Genomic DNA, 21968 nt, shown 5'->3' on the forward strand with positions numbered 1-21968 from the left:
AAGGAAATTCTGACACACGCTACAACATGGATGAGCCTTGAGGGCATTATGGCTAAGTGAAATAAGCCAGTCACAAAAGGATAAATATAGTAAGATTCCTCTTATATGAGGTCCCTGGAGGAGTCAAATTCATAGAGACAGAAAGTAGGATGGTGGCTGCCAGCGGCTGGGGGGACCAATGGGAGCTGGTGTTTAATGAAAACAGAGTTTCAATTCTGGGAAGATGAAAAGTCCCAGAGATGGATGGTGGGGATGGTTGCATGACAATGTGAATATACTCAATATCACTAAACTGCACACTTAAAAATGGTTAAAATTGTAATTATATTATGTGTATTTTACCACAATAATAAAAAGGGTAGCCTCTGCCATGACCACCTCGCTGAGTCAGTGACTCACCTGTGATCTTTCCTTGCCTGATCTTCTGCACCCTATAGCGAATGGAGGTCCCCACCATCAGGTAGACATCGTAAGCTGGGTTCAGAAGGATGTTCTCCAGAATCAGCAGTCTGACCTCTGCAGGGCGCACGTGCTTGGAAGAAAGAGGGTAGAAAAAGTGAGGTGAGGGAGGGGTGCTTGGCTGGTGCAGTCGGTTAAGCGTCCGACTCTTGATCTCAGCTCAGGTCTTCATCTCAGGATCGTGAGTTCGGGCCCTGTGCTGGGCTCCGCACCCAGCATGGAGCCTACTTATAAAAAATAAGAAGAAAAAGTGAGGTGGGGTGGGAATGGAGAGTGGTGTAGACAAGAGAAAGAGAATCTAGAACTTCTCAGGATGCTTATGTAGGGACAAAGAAGTTAGGGGTAAAAAAACAAGGCAATGCTCAGAGCCCCCCACCTTCAGACCCCCAAAGCCCCGGGGGAACCCTGTGTGTTCACGAGGCATGTGTTCAGCGGCTACTGCTGAACCGTACTGAGCACATCACTTTACGTTACGCGTGCTATAGCTCAATGTATAATCATAATAGTTACACAGAAAGAAAAGTGAGGAGTGATATCCATGGATACTGTGGCCACCAGGGGTTCGGGGGCTCCACCCACAAAAGCCCAAAGGCCAGGTTGGTTGGGAAGCCACAGGCAAACCTGAAAATGGGAGAGAAACATGTCCCTGATGAGTGCTCAGCCCTTTCCCCCTCCTGCCACGCCGCGAACTCCTCATCAGGAAAAGGTGTGAGAGACTTGAAATGGGAGAACCACCACCAGTCCAGCGCACCCCTTGGGTTCCCGGAGTCTATGGGGGCCTGCACCTTTCCCTGCCTTTGATCTTTTTGCAACTCTTCAAGTTGGAGAAAACTCAGCAAAGAAAATGATTCTCATCCACAGAGATGCAAATACATTGTCTCAGGTGGAGGTGTGGTCGATTATCATCCCGTGGATATTGACCAGTTCTGCTTCTATTCCTAAATTCTTGGGGTTCTCCTTTGCTCCAGCTATAACATCTTACAGGTTTCCTCACTTAATAGTAAGTTACATAGTATCTCTGACTCATCCAAAGAGACAAAAGCAGCCCTTGGGCCCCGCTCTGCAGTGGGTGCTTTCCAGCAGGGGGCAGGCAGGGAAGCCGCGTATGGACGGGCAGCAGGCAGGACAAGGGGGAATTGCAGCTCAGAGGTGGGGTGGGCTGGGCTTGGGCCCAGAATAAAAAGAGACAAGCAGTCTCCAAACATGAACTGCAGGGTGCTACAAGATGAACCCCTACAATATGGCATGTCCTGTGCTTCTAAAACCCTCCAGGACCCCTGGCCTACTGGCTAAACCACTGAAGAGTAAATCAGGAGGTGTTCTTTCATCTGTCACTTCAGAAATTCAATGGCAGATGGAGGACCACACCCTTCTGTGTGAGCTCCAGGAACCAGGCAAACGAAAGGAAGATCTCAGGGTTGTAGTTCAAAGGAGGCAGGGCAGACACGTGCCCACAAGAACCGGGAAAGAACCAGGACCTCTTCTTTCTGCTGTCCTATCCCTCCCCCGATGGGTGCTGATGGAGAAGCAGGTGCTAGTGAGGCCAGGGCGACTTGAGGGGGGCAGTGAGCTAAGGAGCCTTAACCCCACAGATGGGACCACCAGTCCCAGGGCTCAAAGTGGGGCCCAGGAAGAAACAGCATGGAGGACACTTGGAAGTCCCCAGTTTTTTCAGAGCCCCAAATGTTTGGATGCATCCCTCCACTGGGACGGAGGGGGGGTATTTGTTGAAAATCAGCTGGTTAATGAGCATCCCACTGCTCCTGGACCTCCCTTGAAACTGACAACGGATCAACTACTTTGGAGCTCTGGAGATGGTACACTCTGGTCCCCCAACTACCTCTCTCGAAAGCTGTGGCCCCCAAAACACCAAACCCAACAACAGAAATACAGAATCACACCCTGAAGTTCCCAGTTCATGAACAGTGAAACTTTCACGGTACCACTTCTAAATGTGCGCATGGCTGTGAGCCATGCCAGGAAGCCCCGCTCCTCCTGAGCCCCAGGGCCCCACCTTGTAGACGGCCTCCTGGATGCGCGCCTTGAGCTTGGAGCTGCCAGTCTTCATCCCGGACACCAGGATGGTGTCCCCCTGCTTGGCCACCTTCTCCATCTCAGAGATGTAGGAAGGAGGGATGTATGTGGACTCCAAGAACGTGAGGATTCTGGAAAAGGAATGTGTCATCAGACCTGAATGTGGAAGCAAAGACCCTAATGGATTCACTGTCTGTTGGCACCTCCTAGGAGGGGCCAGACGCTGAAGTAAGTGATGGTGCCCTACTTGGTGCTGCTTAGAAATGTGTCCCTGAAACTTCCTACATCAGAACTGCCCACCTCCTTGTGAAAAACGCAGATTCTTGGGCCCTGGCCCAGGCCTTTATCTGCTTGAAGCCTGGCACTGTGCCTTTTATCAAAATCTGCACATGATTAGGGTAAACCCTGCAATATGAGGACCACCTGCTTAGTCAAAATGCTTCTCTCCCAGGTGTGAGAGGTGAGGCCCACGGAAACTAGGAAGCAGGCCCGAGAGCACAGACCCAGCCAGGGTGGTGCCAGCAATGCCCACCAGGCTCCCAGGACTCCCTGCGACGTCCTACCCACCGCTCAGGGCCAGCACCTGCCCCTGGAAAATGACGCTCAATGACCCTCCTCCAGTGTCAGGAAGAGGGGATCACACCCATCTCATCGCCCGTGGGGTTGGGCTGTGGGGAGAAGCCCCACGTCGGGAGAGAAGTCAGAGGCGGTGACCCCACAGTGTAGGCAGGAAGCAGGGCTGGCTTGAGGGACCCTTTCCACGTGGTCTCTCTCTTGCAGCCTGTGATTTACAGGGTAGCCCGTCTTCCCACTTTGAACGAGAGCAGTCCACTGGACAGGCTTCCACCCTCCCCAGCGTCCGCCGGCGCCTGTAGTACGCTGTGACTGACTCCCTTGTGTGGCTTTACTACGTGTCACATCCTGATTTTAATGAAAATCCAGGACACTCTGGTGGCAACATGCCTTAGTGCCTTCGATTCTGGTTAACATTCAGCTCACGTACAGAGTTTCTGGAAGCTCAGGAGGCTGTCATGACAGGAAATGCACCTGCTCGCACAGACTGGGGCAGGGAACCAGCATTCTCTGAACATCTGGTGTGTGAAAGGCCCAGAGCAGGGCTCTGAATACCGTGCTGACCCACACAGCTACCCTCAGAGGTAGCCACAATAATCCCCTCCCGCGGACAGAGGAGGATGCTGATGCCCAGGTGGGCTGCATTCCTTGACTGAGGAAGCAGGCAGGAAGTGACCAGGCCAGGCTGAGAATCCAGGTCTCTTTGACTGAACTTCACGAGACACCAGAAAGTCCAGAGCTCATCCAGAAGACAAAGGTTGAGGGTCCCATCCCCCCAAAGACCTCTGACCCAAAAGGGCAACCCAGCTTGCCCATTGTCAGGGTGTGAGGATGTCTGCCACGGAAATAGGCGTGGGCTAAGCCGAGATGTTCCCTAAAGCCCAGAGCTGGACTTGTAAAGGTGTAAATAAAAGACCAGACTCTTAACTCCCCACAAAATACCTACTAATTGCGAGGTGGTGAGACAGTGACTTCATAGTGAGGCACCTGGGCAGACACCATCTAACCCAAGTGATGACAGTGAACATCATCTGTGACAGACCCACAAAATCATGATAAGATGCAATCAGGAGAATACAGAAGTTCAGCTCTGCAATCTTCCTGCCAAAGATGCAAAGCTCTGAGTCTAATCAGGAGGGAATATCGGATAATCCCGAAATGAGGGACATTCTACAAAATAATTGGACTATAATCTTCACGAGTGTCACGGTCCCAAAAGAAAGAAAGGCCAAAGAACTGTCCTAGGCTGATAGAGACAGGACAACAGACAGCAGGTGACTCTGGCTGGGGTTTGCACTTCATGTGAAGGATATAACTGGAATAGACTGGCAAGGCCTGAATGAGGTCTGATGACTGTAGGCATCAGTGTTCATCTCCTCATTTTGATGATATTGCGGGTATGCCAGAAAATGTCCTTAATGGTGGTAAATGCACGTTAAAATAATTAGGGACATCAGGTTGGCTCTCAAATGGTTCAGGGACACCACTTTTTGTACTATACTTGCAACTTTTCTGTAAGCTGAAAATAGCTGCAAAATTTTTTAAAGGGGCACCTGGGTGGCTCAGTTGATTGAGCGTCTGCCTTCAGCTCAGGTCATGATCCCAGGGTCCTGGGATCAAGCCCCGCATCGGGCTCCCTGCTCAGTGGGGAATCTGCTTCTCCTTCTCCCTCTGCTGCTGCTCCCCCTGCTTGTGCTCTCTCTCTCTGTCAAATAAGTAAATAAAATCTTAAAACATTTTCCTTTTTAAATTAAGTCTTCCTCTGGAGTTAGAGAGCATAATGCTAAGCAAAATAAATCAGTCAGAGGAAGACAAACACCATATAATTTCACTCATAAGTGGAATTTAAGAAACAAAATAAACAAGCAAAGAGAAAAGAGAGAGCGAGACAACCCAAGAAAGAGACTCTTAACTATAGAGAACTTGTGGTTAGCAGAGGGGAGGTGAGTGGGGGGATGGGTGAAATAGGTAATGCGGATTAAGGAGGGCACTTGTGATGAGCACTGGGTGATGTATAGAAGTGTTGAATCACTAAATTTTACACCTGAAACTAATATAACATTGTACGTTAACTATACTGAAATTAAAATAAAATTTTATAAAGATTATAAGGGAATATTGAAAAAAATTAGATCTTTTTCCCTTAAAAGAGAGCTTAAAATTTGATTTAATAAGGCCTGAGGCAATGCAGGAGAGCAGGGGATATGAGCCCAGCCCTTGGGTCTGCACCAGCACTGGTCAACGGGACCTTCTGCTCCACATCTGCTCTGTGCAATGTGTAATAACCACTAGCCACATAGCTAACAAACACGTGAAACGTAGCCAGTACATCTAAGGAACGGGAGTTTTCATTTTATCTCATTTAAACTGAAATAGCCAGGGTTGGGTTGGGTTAGTGGCCACCATATTGGATAGTGAAGATTTATATAGAGTTCAAATTCTAGCTCCGCCACTTACCAATGTGGTAAGTGGCTTAAACCTTTGTTTCTATGTCTGAAAAATGGCAAAAATGGTGGTATTAGAGCCCACACGGCTTTTGGAGGGATTGAGGGAGTCAAGATGCCTAGTAAACCCATGTCCTAAGGAGTCCAGTGCCGGGGAACATAGCCTCTTGCACCTGTGAGGGCTGTCGCTGCTGGAATGTCTTCCTAGCCACAACCTGTCTCCCCTTTAACTCACCCCCAGTGGAGGGCTGCCCTCTGAGGCCACATACAACCTTTCCCAGCACCCCATGACAGCTTCCATTATCTGCGGCAAGGTTTCTCTTCCACAGCTGGGCATGCCAGCCTCCTCGGCAACTTCCCACAGAGCACACCCCAGTGGGTTGCGGAAGCAGCAAGGTTCCGGCACAGCTGTGGGAGCCGAAATGCTCTTCCTTCAATCAGTCATGGGGAATGCTGGCCAGCATCCTGGGAACTGCCCTGGGCTCCTTGCTGACGGTGATGATGATGATGATAAAAGCCCCCAGCCTGCACGGAGCCAACTGACAGCCTCCTTCCTGCTTTCTTGCAAAGGTGAGGTGCCTCTTACCGCAGGGCATTGTGGGAGTCCGAGAACCCATTGGCCTCCGTGTCCTTCACGATCGTCCAGTCAAAGACCAGCCCAGCCAGAGTGCTGAATGTGTTCCCTGCAAGAGCAGATGGGGGGGAACAGAAATGTATCAGAGTTAACTCCTGGGGCTGGGGGGGAGGGGAAAATGTACTCAGCACCACCCCTCTGCAAAGCAGGTGCTATGCCTCCATTTCAGGAAAGGGAAACTGAGGCTTAAAGGGTCAGGGTCATGTGACCATGAGGGGCTCACCTGGGATGCGAACCCAAACCTGTCTCAGGTGAGCACTTGTGTTCCTCCCACGGTACCTCTGACGGCTCATGACAGGCTCAGCGCAGTGTGTAACACCACCACCTCTCAGGTCTATAAGGACTTCACAGTTGAGGTGAGCTCCCGAGACCTGAGTCATTTGTTCCCCCTTACTCTCCCTCTGCAGGGAAAGAAGCTGTGGATGAAGGGCAGCATCTTGTCTCTTCCCCTGGATGCCGAGACTCCCAGGGTCCCAGTGTGGAGGAGATGGCAAGCCACCCAAGCTGGTCTTCGCTCTGCAGTCCGGCTTGCTGTCCGTGAGCCTTCTGACAGGATGTCAGGACAAGAGAGCCCAACCTGACCGGGCAATGATTGTGGAGACAGGACTCCGTAAAGACCTTGTTAGTATAAGTACAAGGTCTGGTTCCCCGTCGACGCACTACAACGGTGTGGGAGATGGAAACCGGTGGCTCTGAGGCCTGATCTCCTAGGAGCTGCAGCTTTGCTTTTACCTAAGCAATGCTGCTTTTACATTTTTGAATTATTTCCCATCATTTCAAATGAAGAAATGCAACATACAAATCCAACTTCCAAGTTCTCTTGAAAAGTCTACAGAGCCGACCTCCTGGATCCTAGTCCCTCTGAGGATCGGTGGCTGGCTCAGCCTTGCAAGAAGGGATCATGATCTCGGATTTGCCACACTCCCCACTATGCCATGTTGTTTACCCACCCCACCCCCCACCGCCCTGTAGTCTTCATCTATATTCCCTGTCTGGCCAGAAACCCAAATAAGAGCATCTGGGGTGTAGAAAAGTTCTTACTACAGTGCAAAGGGCAAGGCATTCAGCGTCAGACGGGCCCCAGGTCCTGCCCCACCCCACCTGTGAGATCTCAGAAGCCAAACGAAACAGTGCTTAGCAAAAGCTGCAGAAAACTGGGCTGCTGTCTTTGCCATTACTTTAAGGGCAACATAGAGTTACTCTGTGACCCAGCAATTCCACTTCTGGGTATACAAGCTAGAGAAATGAAAAACCATGTCCAAAGAATGGCACATGAATATTCACAGCAGCATTATTCACAACAGTCAAAAGGTAGAAGCAACCCAAATGTCCATCAACAGATGAATGGATAAACAAAGGCACTCTATCCATACAATGGGATATTTTTCGGCCATAAAAAGGAAGGAAATACTCAATACAACATGAATGAACCTTGAAAACATTATGCCAAGTGAAAGAAGTCAGACTCAAAAGACCATACATGGTATGATTCTATTTATAGAAAATGTCCACAATAGACAAATCTATATACACCAAAAGTAGTGGTTGCCAGGGGCCAGAGAGAGGAAAGAATGGGAAGCCACTGCTCAAGGGTACTGAGTTTCTTTTCTGTAGTGATGAAAATGTTCTAAAATTAGCTAGCGATGATGGCTGTACAACTTTGTGAGTATATTAAAAACCACCGAACTATACACTTTAAATGGATGAATTTCATGGTATACATATCTTTTTTTTAAAGTAACTTAAGACAGGAAATAAAACAGAGTGGTCAAGAGCAGGTGGTCAATAAAGTTTTATTAGAACACAGCCACTATGCACCCCTTAGGACGGCTTTAGAGTAACAGTGGGAGAGCTGAGTAGTTGCAGCAGAGACGGTGTGGCCAGCAAAGTCTAAAACAGTTACTCTCTGGCCCTTCACAGGAAAAGTCTGCTAAGCCCAGGCCAAGAGAGTGGACTCAGGGACCAGGCTGGAGCTACATACTAACTACATGTCTTCCCCCGGCACACACGTGTGTGTGTTCACACTCTGTACCTTGGTCTCATCATCTGGATGTGAAATGAGGTTAGAGCATGCAAAGTGCTCAAAGGAGTGCCTGGCCCCAGCGTGGCCTCAAGCTTGGTCATTTGTTCCCAAGATCGGTGAGTCATCCCCGAAGAGCCCTGCAGAGGAGCTCCTATCATCTCACTGCACAAACCCCTTCCCCAGCTCCCTTTGCTTTAAGACCAAGTGCAAACCTCATGTGGGACATGCAAGACCCTTTACATCCTGCATCCCCCACCCCACCACCCTGCTGCAAGTTTAGTCTCCTCCTGAATAAAATGGCCTTCTGAGGTGGGCAAACACCATGCTCCTCATGGCTTGGTCAAACATCATGTCCCTAAGAAACTGTCCTGACTTCTGTTCCCCACACCCAACTTTCAACCTTCCCTGGGTTGCCTTACATCCGATTTGATGAAAAGCAGCACCTACTGAGATGCATGTGGGCCCCCCTACAGCCTGACCTACTAGGGCAGAAGCCAGCCCTTCCTTCCCAGCACCTGGCAGGATGCCCAGCAGGTAGAACGGCTCAGATGCCACGTGGCTCACTGAGACCCGCTCCCGTGCTGCCCAGCACTAAGCCCTGGACACACTTCTCACCAAGTCCTTGCAACCCCCACATAAGCACCACTATCTCAATTTCATAAACCAGAAAACAGTTCAGAGAAGTGAGACAGCTTATCTGATAAATGAATAGACAGGAAGGAAGGACCTGACTGATCCTCTAGAACAATGATTTTGTCCTCAGGGGACATTGGGCAATGACTGGAGATACTTTTGGTCATCAAAATTTGAGTTCTGGGGAGCATGGGTGGCTCAGTTGGTTAAGCGTCTACCTTTGGCTCAGGTCATGATCCCGGGGTCTTGGGATCAAGCCCCACATTGGGCTGTCTGCTCAGCAGGGAACCTGCTTCTCTCTCTCTCCCTCTGCCTGTTGCTCTGCTTACTTGTGTATGCTCTCTCTCTCTCTCTCTGTCAAATAAATAAAATCTTTAAAAAAAAAACTTGGGGAATTCTACTACCTCTCATGGGTGAAGGTCAGAGATGTTGCTGAGCATCCTACAATGTACTAGACAGACCCCACCACAAATAATTATCCAGCCCCAAGTGTGGATACTACCCTAGGCTGGGAAATTCTAATCTAGAGAATTTATTTTTAAGTAGAGGGAGCTGGAGTGGTCAGGGAAGATTTCAAAGACAAGGTGAGCCAAGGACTGGGCTTAAGTTTTGGGAGAGCCCTCATCTGAAAGACATCTGTTACCTGACTTATTTTTTCCAATGGGAATCTTAACCTACAAATTTCCCTTGCTCAGCTTCCGAAGAGGTAAGGCTGCAGCCAAGACAGTCCAAGAACAGATCTTCTAAGAACCCCAGAGCAATCCTGTATTGGACTCCAGTGAAGTAAAGTGAATGATGGCGCCCGGGCGAGGACAGGGACGCATCCCAGCGCACGAGCACACGTGCACACGTGCGCCCTGCCGTCTGGACCAGGAAGCCAACCCCAGCCCTCAAAGCCGGGCAAGGAGAACACTCCCACTGTTTCCAGCATGGTGACCCAATGAGCCTCTCCCAGCTTCCCACTGCTGCCAAGACACCGGATGTCAGCTTCCCAAAGATGCGCTTTACCCAGCACGGTCCTGGGCACAGGCATGGAATCGGCCTCCAGGGACTGCCAAACCTCTCATCTCATGGGCCCTGCTGCAGAGGCCAATGAGTGCCAGCCCCCAAGGGCCTGGGGGACACTCAGTGGTCTTGACCTCTTCAGTGTCTCCCCAGCACCGACTCTGCCATCCTGGCTGGAGTCGCCCTCCATGGGGGAAGAGCAGGGCTGGACGTGAGGGGACTGAGAAACAGACTGCCAGGGGCCCATTCTCACCTTCAGAGTCCAGAGCCTGGATCTTCAGCTCCAGGGGTGAGTCCTCCAGGTAGAGTTCTCGGGTAGTGGAGACTATCTGAATGCCGTGGATGAGGTCGACGATGGCATCACAGCGCAGGACCTGGCCCGTGGCTGGAGGGATGGGAATGGAAGGGTTGGCACAGAAAGTGGTGCCCTGAGCGCCAAGCCACCTCCACAGTCTCATGGGTCAGGTGCTCTCGCACTTTGGCAAGGATGAGAGCCACCAACAAGACCACCACCATGAAATGGAGCTGGGACAACCACATTGACCTCAGCAGCCAAGCCGCTGACCAGCACACGGGCCTTCTGAAAGTGAGCACAGACCTGTGCGGAGTAAGGGCTTGGGGGTATTTTCATTGCCCCTCTTGTACTTTGGCAAGGTGAGTAGCTGCATTTAAAGCTGCGTGCGAGAAAACTCCTCAGAGAGAATCTGGTTTTGTGACCATTACGTTAAAAGACAAGGATACATTATGATGAATTAGCATCCAGAAAGATAATGCTGTTCTGAATGCTTGTTCCTACGCTGAAATTAGGAATGGCACCCGGAGTTTGTTTGCTTACACTGGTGTTTTTACACAAGACCATCAACTGTACTGTAGAATGAAAGGGTTGTGTGAGCAAGCACACAGACTTTTTTACTAGCTCCATAAATAAGATACATAAATGGCATTACCCAGGGAATTCTCCAGTGTAAAAATAACAGCACGTGACACAAGATCATCCTGCCCATTCTCCAGGCCCCGTAGAAAACCACTTGTGCACCGTTCATGGTCCCTTGTTAGAAAGCACGACATCAAAAGCCTTAAAAATACTCATATGTAAAACTGGGAATCTATCCTTGGTAGAAAATAACTTAACCCAAAATTGTTCTCTGTACAAATATATTTATTTTTCTATATAACACCAAAACAAACATCTGAAAACAATCTAAATGTTCAATAGAAGGGGATCCTTACAGGACAAGCCCCTGTGAGGAATGGTATTCAGCCCTTACAAATAACCCCATAAAAATGAAAACTTCATATCACGTTAAATGGAAGAAAGCATGACGGAAAATGACATTAATTGTCTTCTAAGCAGTTTACCACCATATGTTAAATTAAACGTGGGCAGTAAAAGAATTGCAACAACTTTTTTCATTTTGATTCAATACCCATTGAGGAGTTATTTGGGGAACAAATAATTATTTAGAAATGAAAGGCAGCCTCGACGAGAGGGAAAACAGGACACAGAGCTGGCGGGAGGGGCCCGGGTGGGTCCTGCCTGAGCATCCCCTGACCCAACAAGAGACAGAGCACTGCCTAGCGCACTGGCGGGCTGTGTGGCCACGGTCTCAGTGGGGTGTCTCCCGTCTCTTGTCCCCACCAGGGATTCCCACAGGGCACTCAAAGCTCTTACTGATGTCCTCGGCGAAGATGATGCTGGTCAGGCGGGCAGGCTGGGACAGGCGGGCCTGCACCACGGCCTTCTGGGAGCACTGCGCTTCGTCCGCACCCAGCGGCTCGATACTGGCCACCTCCGGCCGGGTCGATGACCTGTGGCAAGAAGGTCAGAATTTACGCTCTGGAGCTACCCCAAGAGGCACAGCTGGGCCCCGAAGCCAAAGCTGCAGTTCCCCATCCGGGGCTTTGTCCCAGACTCAAACACAGAATAGAGGTGGGCAGTGTCCAGGATCTTCCCACCCGGGGAGAAATGGGGCTTGGCTGACACCCCGCTCATAAGAGCGTGACCCCCTGAGTGCATGGGACCTCCACATGCACGCTCCCACTGAGCAAATTAGCCAGGAGACCAAACACATGGGAATAACCTCCACGTTCAGCAGATGGTCGCCTTACAAGACTAGTCTGTGGAACTAGGAATAATTCTCTCTCAGTGGGAAGACTGCCCCCGGTGTTTGGTTCGGAGGAACTGCCATGGATCTCTGCTGACCTCTGGGCCAGGCCTGGCACATAGCAGGCAAACCTGGAGATCACCGACTGTAAAGATAACAACAATCGTAAAGTCCTGGTGGGCCCGGAGCTGACATTAAGGTAAGGATGGGGAGAAAGGCAGATAATACATAAATAGACCAGTAAAATCTATGAGAAGCCTTCCCATGGAGAGACAGGACTTGACAACAACAGGATGAAGGGAAGGCACGACTGGGGGAGTGACCCAAGGTCAGCGCCATGGTTTCTCACCTATGACACAGGCTGACGACAGTTTCAGGGTCGAGGGGGGATGGGAATGAGTGGGAATGAGCAAAGCGGATACTACGCAGAGAGTGCTGAGTGAGCATGTGCTGTTATAGTTCTCTGCAGACAGGGTGCTCCGGGGAGCTGCTGGGGGAGACCTCTCAGTGCCTACCACACGAAGATCTGGTGTTTTGGGCAAGGCTCTGAGGTGCGAGCAGCCAGCAGTACTCCGAGAACAGGAGGGATAGTGTGATCTGAGGCCTGGGACTCAGGTCGAGGAGATGGACAGGGGCCGAGGTCAAGGAGATGGGAGGCACTGGCCAGAGCCTGTGCTCTTAACCACCACCCCAAGCTGCTGATGGCTTTTCTTGAGAATTTTTCAAAATTTGGAGTCTAATCATCAGGGAAATGTAAATCAAAACCACATCTCACACCTCACACCTGTTAGAGTGGCTATTATCAAAAAGATAAGAGAGAAGTGTTGGCAAGGATATGGGAGAAAGGGAACCCTCCTGCACTGTTGGTGGGAATGCAAATTGGTGCAGCCACTCTGGAAAACAGTACGGAGGTTCCCTCAAAAAAATTAAAAATAGAACTACCATATGATTCATCAATTCCACTTCTGGGAATATATCCAAAGCAAATGAAATCACTAACTTGAAAAGATATCTGCACCCCCATGTTTACTGCAGCATTATTCACAATAGACACACAAAAGACATGGAAACAACCTAAGTGTCCATTGATGGGCAAATGGATAAAGAAAATGTGTAACACACACACACACACACACACACACACACACAGACTGGAATATTACTCAGCCATAAAAAAGAAGGAAATCCTGCCATCTGTGACAACATGGATGGACCTTCAGGGTGTTATGCTCAGTGAAATAAATCAGAGGAAGAAAGACAAATACTGTATGATCTCACTTACGTGTGGACTCTAACAGCAACCAAACTCATAGAAATAGAGAAGAGACTGGTGGCTGCCAGAGGTGGGAGATGGAGGAAATGGGCGAAGGGGATCAAAAGGTACAAACTTCTGGTTATAAACTAAATAAATCCTGGTGATGTAAGGTACAGCATGGTTACTATAGTTAACAGTACTGTACTGCATATTTGAACTTGGCTAAGGAAATAGATCTTAAAAGTTGTCAACATAAGAAAAGAACTGTAACTATGTATAGTGATGGACGGTAACTAGACTTACTGTGATCATTTTGCAATATACACATGTATCAACTCATTATGTTGTACACCTTAAACTAATACTATGTTTTATGTCAATTATAGCTCAGCAAAACTGGAAAAACAAGTCCTTAAAGGAGATGGCAGGGCTTGAGGTCAAGGAGATGGCAGGAGCTGAGGTCAGGGAGGCACTGGAGGCCACAAGCAAAGAGCTTAGATTATTCTGAGAACAATGACAAGCCACTGGGGGATCTTAAGCAGGTGCACAACCTAATCCGCTGCACACTCTACAGAGCAGAAAACCAGGTGTTGCCCTCAGGGCGCTTACAGTGTAATCCAGGACCCAGAGAAGGGGTGTCCCCTGTGCAGAGTGTCCAACACTCATTCCTAGGGGCTGCGCCCAGCACAGTGCCCTGAATATAGCAGCCACTACCCATCTTTGCTTCCTTCCCAGACCTTCGCTTAAACTCATTGGAACACCATCGATCTGGGGTATTCAGAAAGAAACTTGTAAAAAAAAAAAAAAAAGAAAAAAAAAAAAGCCTGGTGCAAAAAGCAATGGTGTGAAACACAGCCAAAAAGACATCTCCAAGTCTTCTGGCTTGTCACCGAGTGCCCCCCCCCCGGGGCCGGGTGGGCACAGCAGCACGGCCCCACACACCTAAGGGTGCCGGCGTGGCACACACATCACAGACCCATGCTGAGCAGCCGGCGGCGTGCCCGGACACGGATCAACACCTCCACTGAAAGGACTCAGAACACAAAGCTCACCCACTGTCAAGGAAGGAACCCCAAGCCCCTGAGGAAATGCACTGTGGTCTCCGCATGGAGGGATTTCTTCTGAGAAAAGAGCCTGTCAGCAACGAAAGAAGGACGACAAAGTGGGCAGGAACACACACCCAGGTAAGGAGGTGAGAGGAGGTGCCCGGGGAAATGAGCCTCGCAGCATGCTGGAAACGCACTCCGTTTAGCTGCTAGCAGCTCTGCGACTCAAAGATAGTTTTCTCTTTTCCTTTTCTTTTTTTTTTAAGATTTTATTTATTTGATAAAGCATGAAAGAGAGAGCACGAGTGGCGGGGGGGGGATGGGCAGATGGAGAAGCAGGCTCCCCACTGAGCCAGGAGCCCGATGCAGAACTCGATCCCAGGACCCTGGGATCATGACCTGAGCTGAAGGCAGTCGCTTAACTGACTGAGCCACACAGGTGCCCCTCTAAGATAGTTTTCAAAGCCTGTTAAACCACACACACACGTATACACACACAGAACTGAGTGTGGAAACAAGAAAATTAGAAAACTCACACAGAGCCTAAGAGACTAAGGAGACAGGACAAAGAAAGGCAATGTGGGATCCTGGGCAGGATCCAGGAGCAGAAAAAGAACCCCCATGGGAAAACTGCCATGAAGTCTAGATGTTGGTGACTATTCACCAGTGTTAATTTCTTCATTTTGACCAACGTTCCTGGTTGTGTAACATGTGAACTTTAGGGGAAGCTGGGTAAAGGGTATAAGGAAATCTCTGTATTATCTTTGCACCTTTTCTGTAAATCTAAAATTATTCCACAATTTAAAATTAAAAAAAAAATGACAAGGGGGAATGGATAAACAGGGAAAGCACAGAGGATTTTTAGAGCATGAAACTATTCTGTATGATATTATGATGGTGACGCAAGTCGTTATATGTTTGTCCAAACCCACAGAATGTATGACACCAAGTATGAGCCATGATGTAAGCTATAGACTTTGGGTGACAATGATGTGTGGATTTGGTTCACTGATTGCAACAAATCTTGACAGTGGGGAATGTGGCAGGCGACACGATATGGGAAATCTCTGTAATTTTGGCTCAATTTCTGTGAAGCTAAAACTGCTCTAAAAAATCTATTTCCCACTTCTCCGTTTGAGAAACAACGTGGTCTATGTCTTGTTCAATGGCCCCTGGTGGCCAGACATCGGGGCTCCCGGTCTGGGCTGAAAATACCTCCCCAGTCTCTGAATCTCAGCCTCCTCAAGAGTGAAATAGGGGCAGCCACCTCTCCTCCTGTTGCCTCACAGCAACGAGTTAATCTGAGAGAAGAACGGAGTTAGCCCAGGTTAAGCCGGAGAGGCCGGAGAGTCCCTCTCCTGCATCCCCCCACACCACTGAGAGGCCCCGCCAGGCTCAGGACCTGGCTGGAGACACTACACCTCTCACTCCAGGCCAGGTTAAGTCCAGGTGTGGGCCTTAAAGCAGCCCTGTCCAAGAGAAATATGGCAGATCACATTTAGCGGTTTTTAATTGCCTTGTTAACAAAAGGAACAGGTGAAATGAATTTAATAGACTTGTTTAGAGTAGTTTTAGCTTTGCGCAAAATTGAGTGCTAAGTACGGAGAGTTCCCATACTCTCTACTCACCCCCCAAACACACACACTGCCTTCCCCATTGTCAACATGCCTCACGGGAGGGCACATTTGTGACAACTGGAGAACCCACACTGACATCACTACCGCCCAGAGCCTCCAGTTTACGTGGGGGTTCGTTCTCAGGGTTGTACAGTCTGCGTATGAGGACATGTATCCACCATCTATAACCTCACACTGAACAGCTTCGCTGCCCTAAAAATCCTGTGCTCCACCAATTCATCCCTATTTTTTTTAAGTTCCTATTAAAAAGCCATATTAAAGTAATAGGTGAGGGGCGCCTGGGTGGCTCCGTTGGCTAAGCATCTGCCTTTGGCTCACGTCATGATCCCGGGGTCCTGGGATCGAGCCCCACATCGGGCGTCGGGCTCCCTACTCAGCAGGGAATCTGCTTCTCCCTCTGCCCCTCCCCACCGCTTGTGCTCGCTCTCTAATAAGTAAATTTAAAAAATAAAAATTAAAAAAATAAAGTAATAGGTGAATTAATTTAACTAAGGATGTAACCCAACATATCCCAGATGCCATCACCTCGACACATGGCCCAGCTGCCCCGTGGGCACTCATCACCACATGAGGAGAGTGGTGAAGGCAGAGGACTGGTCTGCAGATGGACAGCCAGGCAGGCAAACACTGCTCCCAACTCACCACTTGTCCTGGGGATATCTTCTAATCCCTGCCAAACACCGGCCTGGGAGCTGGTGGGCGCTGGGAGCTCTTAGCACCTCTTGAGAAAGTTCTCTCCCTCTTCACACTTAGGGCTGATACAAGGGCGCTAGGTGCAGCCTCCAGATAAGACAAAGCAGCTGCCTGGAAGGGGGCACCCACTGCATCCTGGAGCCTATGGTGAGCAGGCTGTCCCCAGGGCCCAGCCAGGAGACAGTGGGATCCCATGCAGGGGAGGCAGCCTCCAGTCCCTGCACCTGCTCACCTCAGCTAAGTTGGGGCAATGGGAGCCACACTCCCTCCTCACCGGGCAGCTGGGGGGGCCAGAAAGCACCTCACGAGAAATGCTAAAGTGCCGAGAAACGTCAGCAGGTGTGGCGGGCGCTCAGGATTTGGGCAGACCGTGCCACATCCCCCTCCCACTGATGTCTCCCCCGAATTCTCTCTGGGCTCCAGTATGCCGCATCTGAAGCTGGAAGGGCTCTCTCTTTTCAGTTATCTGATCTTTCTGGCACATCCTGAGACCTGCCTACTTTGGCCGTACTTTTAAGAGGCACAAAAGAACCACAGAATCCAGCGATTATGTGCCCCTGTCATGGCGAGGTTGGAGTGCAATTACGAATGAAAAAGCACATTCGAAAGTGTTTGTCGGGAACTTGTCGGGCAGGTACCCTCGGGACTCCAACTCCAACTAGAGACTGCCACTGGTGGGGGGTGAAAATACCGGGTGGTGGCAACAGACTAGAAACAAGGACAGAAATTGTTGACAATGGCTAATTCTGATGGTAGGGAGTACGGGTATTCATTATTCTTTGTTCTCTTCTGTACTATTTCAACTTCTAAATGCAAACATTTCCCCCTAACAGTGGACATAACTTAGAGAACTACTGCTGTGCCCTCATTGTTCAGGAAAGTAAACTGAGGCTCAGAGAGAAGAGGGGACTGGTTATAGGCCATGCCGAGGGCCGGGGCCAGGACGTATGTGATCCAAGGCCAAATTTGGTGTTTTCTGCTATTCAAGTCCTCTCCCGGCTACACAGAAGTGTGGCCTCTGCATCCCACAGCTCTCCAGGTGGGCTCAGAACACCCTACAGATACATGCTCCTGGAGAGTCAGGCTGGCTCCTTCCAGGGCTGGGCATGGAAAGGCTGGCCACACATAGGCAATTCTGGAATGTTTCTGCTTCCAGGATCTGGCAAGAGATGAATCACCTTCTACAGAGAGGGAGGACGGGTAATTCTTGAGACATAGTTGTTAATCACATTGAGCCAGGCAGACAGAGACAGGGAGCACCAGAGGAGATAAGAGAGGGAAGATGGGCAGGAGCACCTCATATCTGGCTAGTGCCAAGACCTCCGGGGACCATTTTTTGATTAAAATAAAAAGTATGGGCACTTGGCTGGTCAGTTGGAAGAGCATGTGACTGTTGATCTCGGGGTCGTGAGTTCGAGCCCCATGTTGGGTGTAGAGATTACTTAAGTAAATAAAACTTTAAAAATATATATATGGGGGCACCTGGGTGGCTCAGTTGGTTAAGTATTTGCCTTCAGCTCAGGTCATAATCCTGGGATCCTGGGATCGAGCCCTGCATTGGGCTCCCTGCTTAGTGGGGAGTGTGCTTCTCCCTCTCCCTTCCCCTGCTTGTTCTCTGTCTCTCTCAAATAAATAAAATCTTTAAAAAAATAAAATAAAATAAATATATATAAGTGTGCTGGGGGAGTATGATAATTAATCTTATGTGTCAGCTTGACTGGGCCAAGAGGTTACTTGGGCAAACATTATTCTGGGTGTTTCTACAAGGGTATTTTTCGATGAGATTCACATTTAAACCTGTAGACTGAGTAAAGCAGATTGTCCTAATGTCGGTGGGCCTCACTCAATCAGTTGAAGGCCTGAAAAGAAAAGGCTGACCCTCCTCCAAGTAAGAAAGAATTTCTCTTGCCTGACCGCCTTTGAATTGGGACACTGGCTTATTCCTGCCTTCAGACTCAAACTGAAACACCAGTTTTTCCTGGGTCTGCAGCCTGCCAGCCTTTTGGATGCCTCTCCAGCGCCTCTAGCTTGCCAGCTCACCCTGCAGATCTTGGGCCTTCTGAGCCTCCATAATCACATGGGCCAATTCCTTATACTAAATTTCTTTATATATAATAAAATTATATGCTATAGGTCCTGTTTCTCTAGAGAATCCTTACTAATACAGAGAGAGGGTAGAAGATAACAAAGGGAATTATCCACCATGTGTTAAACCTAGAGCTGAATACTTCTAACCATCAGATTACTTACCCTCCAGCAGGTCTATCTGGGAAAATGAAACTGAGGCTCAGAGAGGTCTGGCAATTTCCCCAAAGCCACACAGCTGTAAGTGGCAGGGCCAGGGATCACAGCAACAGATCAGGTATTTCTCCCACTACGTGATGTGTTCCCCAGGGTATGACACACACAACACCAGACAGGATACACAGATGAACTATTTTTAATGGGCTCTTTATGTATTTCGATTATTATTATTCTTTCATTTTAAAGTGTTGTAGGAAAAACAAACATAGCAAACTTGTGCACTCATAAATGTTAATACTGATGACAATGTCAATATCCAAAAAAGTGAGCCATTTTGTAGGAAATAGTAAATTCCAATATAGGCCCTACATGAAAAAAGGCCCACGCCTGACAGTGGCAGGAAGCATCTGCCGTTTGGCAGTGGGGGGGCTGTGGGTGCAGGGAGAGTGAGGGATGGAGCCTCACCCCCCGGCCACACCTTCTCTCTGGTGCTACTGTATCCACTGCCATTTTCCAAGGTTTCCAGAAACACAAGGACAGCATAGCCTTACACAGCAGTATCAGCAGCTCTGAACACCAGGGAAGTCCCCTCTCTGGTTGGGTCAGCCCCCTGTAAGGGACAGAGGAAAGGGTGAACCGTGCACCACGGGACACAAAGCTAGCAAGCAGCCGAACACAACCCGGGCAACGGCGCATGTGATCCTCAGGAAGGACCGGGGTGGGATGGGGGGTGGGGGGAGGAGGGGACAGGGCTCGGAGACAGACAAGTACTAACTATGCCTGGGAGGCAGGTCCGCGTGCTGGCCTGACAGCTGAGATGCCCAGTGTCACCTGCACCCACGGAAGCCAGGTCCCTGCTACCAGAGCCCAATTCATTTGCATACAAGCATCGTGTTCCACCAAAGAAACAGGTCCTGGCTCGTACAGCTTTTCTGCTGGAGAGCCTTCCTCTGCCCGCCCCCCCCCCCGCCCAGTTTAAATTAACTGCCACTCTGCAGAAAGAATTCGTGGTGTGGCAACTTGCACATGCGTGGCTCCTCTGTCCATCTCAGCTAGCCGTCAGCAGGTCTGCCCACCCTCCCACATACCAGCACTCACCCCCACCCATAGGACGGGTTCCAAGGGCTTCCTCGGGCCCCTGGTGCAGTCTGGTAAGCAGCACTTAGTGATGGTGACATGCCTCACTCTGTTCTCTCGTCTGTGGCTGTCTGCTTGCTGCAAGGGGAAGTCCTAAGATAGTGGGGTGCTGCCACTCACCTGCTGTGTGACCTTAAGCAAATGATTTAACCTCTCTGGGCCTCTGTTTCTTCATCCACACAGTGGAATAAAAATCATTCCTGGCACAAAGGATTGGGGTGGATTAGATGGGACAGAAAATATAAAGCTCTCATCATGGGCCTTGTACATAGTAAGCTCCCAAGTTCAGGAAATAGAAGGAGGTTCCCAAATGAGGGGTCTTTGGTGCGATTCGGACCACAAGAACTTTGCTTTTTAAAGAAAGTTAGACAGGGGCACCTGGCTGGCTCAGCTGGTGGAGTGTGCGGCTCTTGATCTCGGAGTTGTGAGTTTGAGCCCCGTGTTGGGTGTAGAGATTACTTAAAAATGAAATCTTAAAAATAAATGAAGGCAGACAGGCAGGCAGGCAGACAATGCAGGTCCTTCTATATCGTGATCATTTATGCCTCACCCTGTCCATCCCCTTCCCTGAGTGAAGCCTGATCCTAGTCCCTATTGTCAGGGCACCCATGGCAGCTTCATCATGGGTCCCCGTCCCCAACCCCAACAGCAGATATCCTCAGAACCACAAGCAAAGATTCAGGCCCAAGACAGGGCTGCTGACCCAAGGCCGCAACGCTGGCAAGATCCCAAGCCACTGGACTTGGAGTCTAACCTCTGCTCGGAAGCCCGCCCCTCCCCCCCGCCCCCTCCCCCTTGCTCCCAGCTCTGGCACCTCCATCCCTTTCCTGCTGTTGTTCGGGCCACTTCACACACCCTTCTCCAAGCTCTCCCGCTGCACGGCCTTCACAGCTCACCGTAAATGGCAACTCTTCCAGGGACCCCTCCCCAAGCCTCCTCCCCCATCTCCTCTCAGCCCCCACAGCCCCAGTGGTCCTCCTTGGGGTCATTCATTCATTCATTCATCGAATCCATATTTACTGGGTCATATGCCATATTCCAGGCACTGGTCTAAGCACCGGGGATACACCAAAGTACAAAATATGCATTAATCCCCACCTTCGTGGAGCTTACATCTCAGTGGGAAACAAGAATAAACAAAACGAGTAAGTGAATATAGGATCTTACACAATAGGGCTATGGACAGACATAAAGCAGGGATGGGAAAGGCAGGATGGTCAGAGGAAGCCTAACAGAGGGGGTGACATATGAACACAGCCTCAGATGTCTCTGAAGGAGAGGCAGATGTTGGCTCTTCGAATATCTGGGAGAAGAGCATTCAAGGCAAAAGGATCAGCAAGCCCAAATGGCTCAAGGCAATGGCTCAGCAATGACCCTCTTCCTTGTCCAACTTCCCTCAGAGACAGTGTGAGGACAGAGCCTGTGGCTTGTTCATTTCTTGCCTCCACTGCCCCTAGCACAAGACTCTGGTACATGCTCCCGTAGATGCCCTTTATCAGGTTATAGATTCTCTTCTATTCCTAGGTGCTACAGATTTTTATCATGAATGGGCACTGAATGCTCTGCACCTATGGAGACAATTAATTCTTTTAATTTCTTTTAATTCTATGGATGTGGTGAATTACACTGCTTGTTAATGTTAAACCAACCTTGCATTCCTGGGATTTACCCCAGTGGGTCATGATGACTCATCACCCTTTTTAATATTTTTCTGGATTTATTATTTTGTGAAAGAATTTTGTGCTTTTGCCCTGTGGAATTTCTTTTTCTTATAATGTTTTTGTCTGGTTTGCAATCAGTGGAATGCAGGCCTCATAAAAATGACCTAGGAAATAACCACTCCTTGTCTCTTTCCTGAAAGAGTTTTTAAAAAAAAACTTGTACTACTCCTTCCTTAATTTTTTCATAGGATTTACAGACAGGCCATCTGGGCTTGGAATTTTCTTTAGGAGAAGGTTTTTAATTATAAACTTAATTTCACCGAATGTCCTAAATGGAACGGGAGGCAAGGAGGATGTCATTCCCGTAGGGGGACCTGTGCTGGAT

General features: G+C 49.3%; 1 protein-coding gene across 3 annotated transcripts in view; it reads right to left on the reverse strand.

Annotated features, from left to right (window-relative positions):
• The window catches only part of NUP210 (nucleoporin 210), a 107390-nt gene that overhangs the window by 77186 nt on the left and 8236 nt on the right, over positions 1-21968 (reverse strand). For 2 of the 3 annotated variants that reach the window (XM_036113486.2, XM_078074637.1), the window contains exons 2-6: positions 11478-11614; positions 10059-10190; positions 6097-6193; positions 2474-2624; positions 400-532 (exon numbers count right to left, since the gene is read on the reverse strand). In XM_036113486.2, coding sequence (XP_035969379.2) covers positions 400-532; positions 2474-2624; positions 6097-6193; positions 10059-10190; positions 11478-11614 — 650 coding nt within the window. Of the gene's footprint in view, positions 1-399; positions 533-2473; positions 2625-6096; positions 6194-6386; positions 6540-10058; positions 10191-11477; positions 11615-21968 lie in introns of those variants that run through there. The other variant, XM_078074626.1, reaches the window with a different exon arrangement.

This window comes from Halichoerus grypus, chromosome 1 (assembly GCF_964656455.1).
Source record: "Halichoerus grypus chromosome 1, mHalGry1.hap1.1, whole genome shotgun sequence".
Taxonomy (NCBI): Eukaryota; Metazoa; Chordata; class Mammalia; order Carnivora; family Phocidae; genus Halichoerus; species Halichoerus grypus.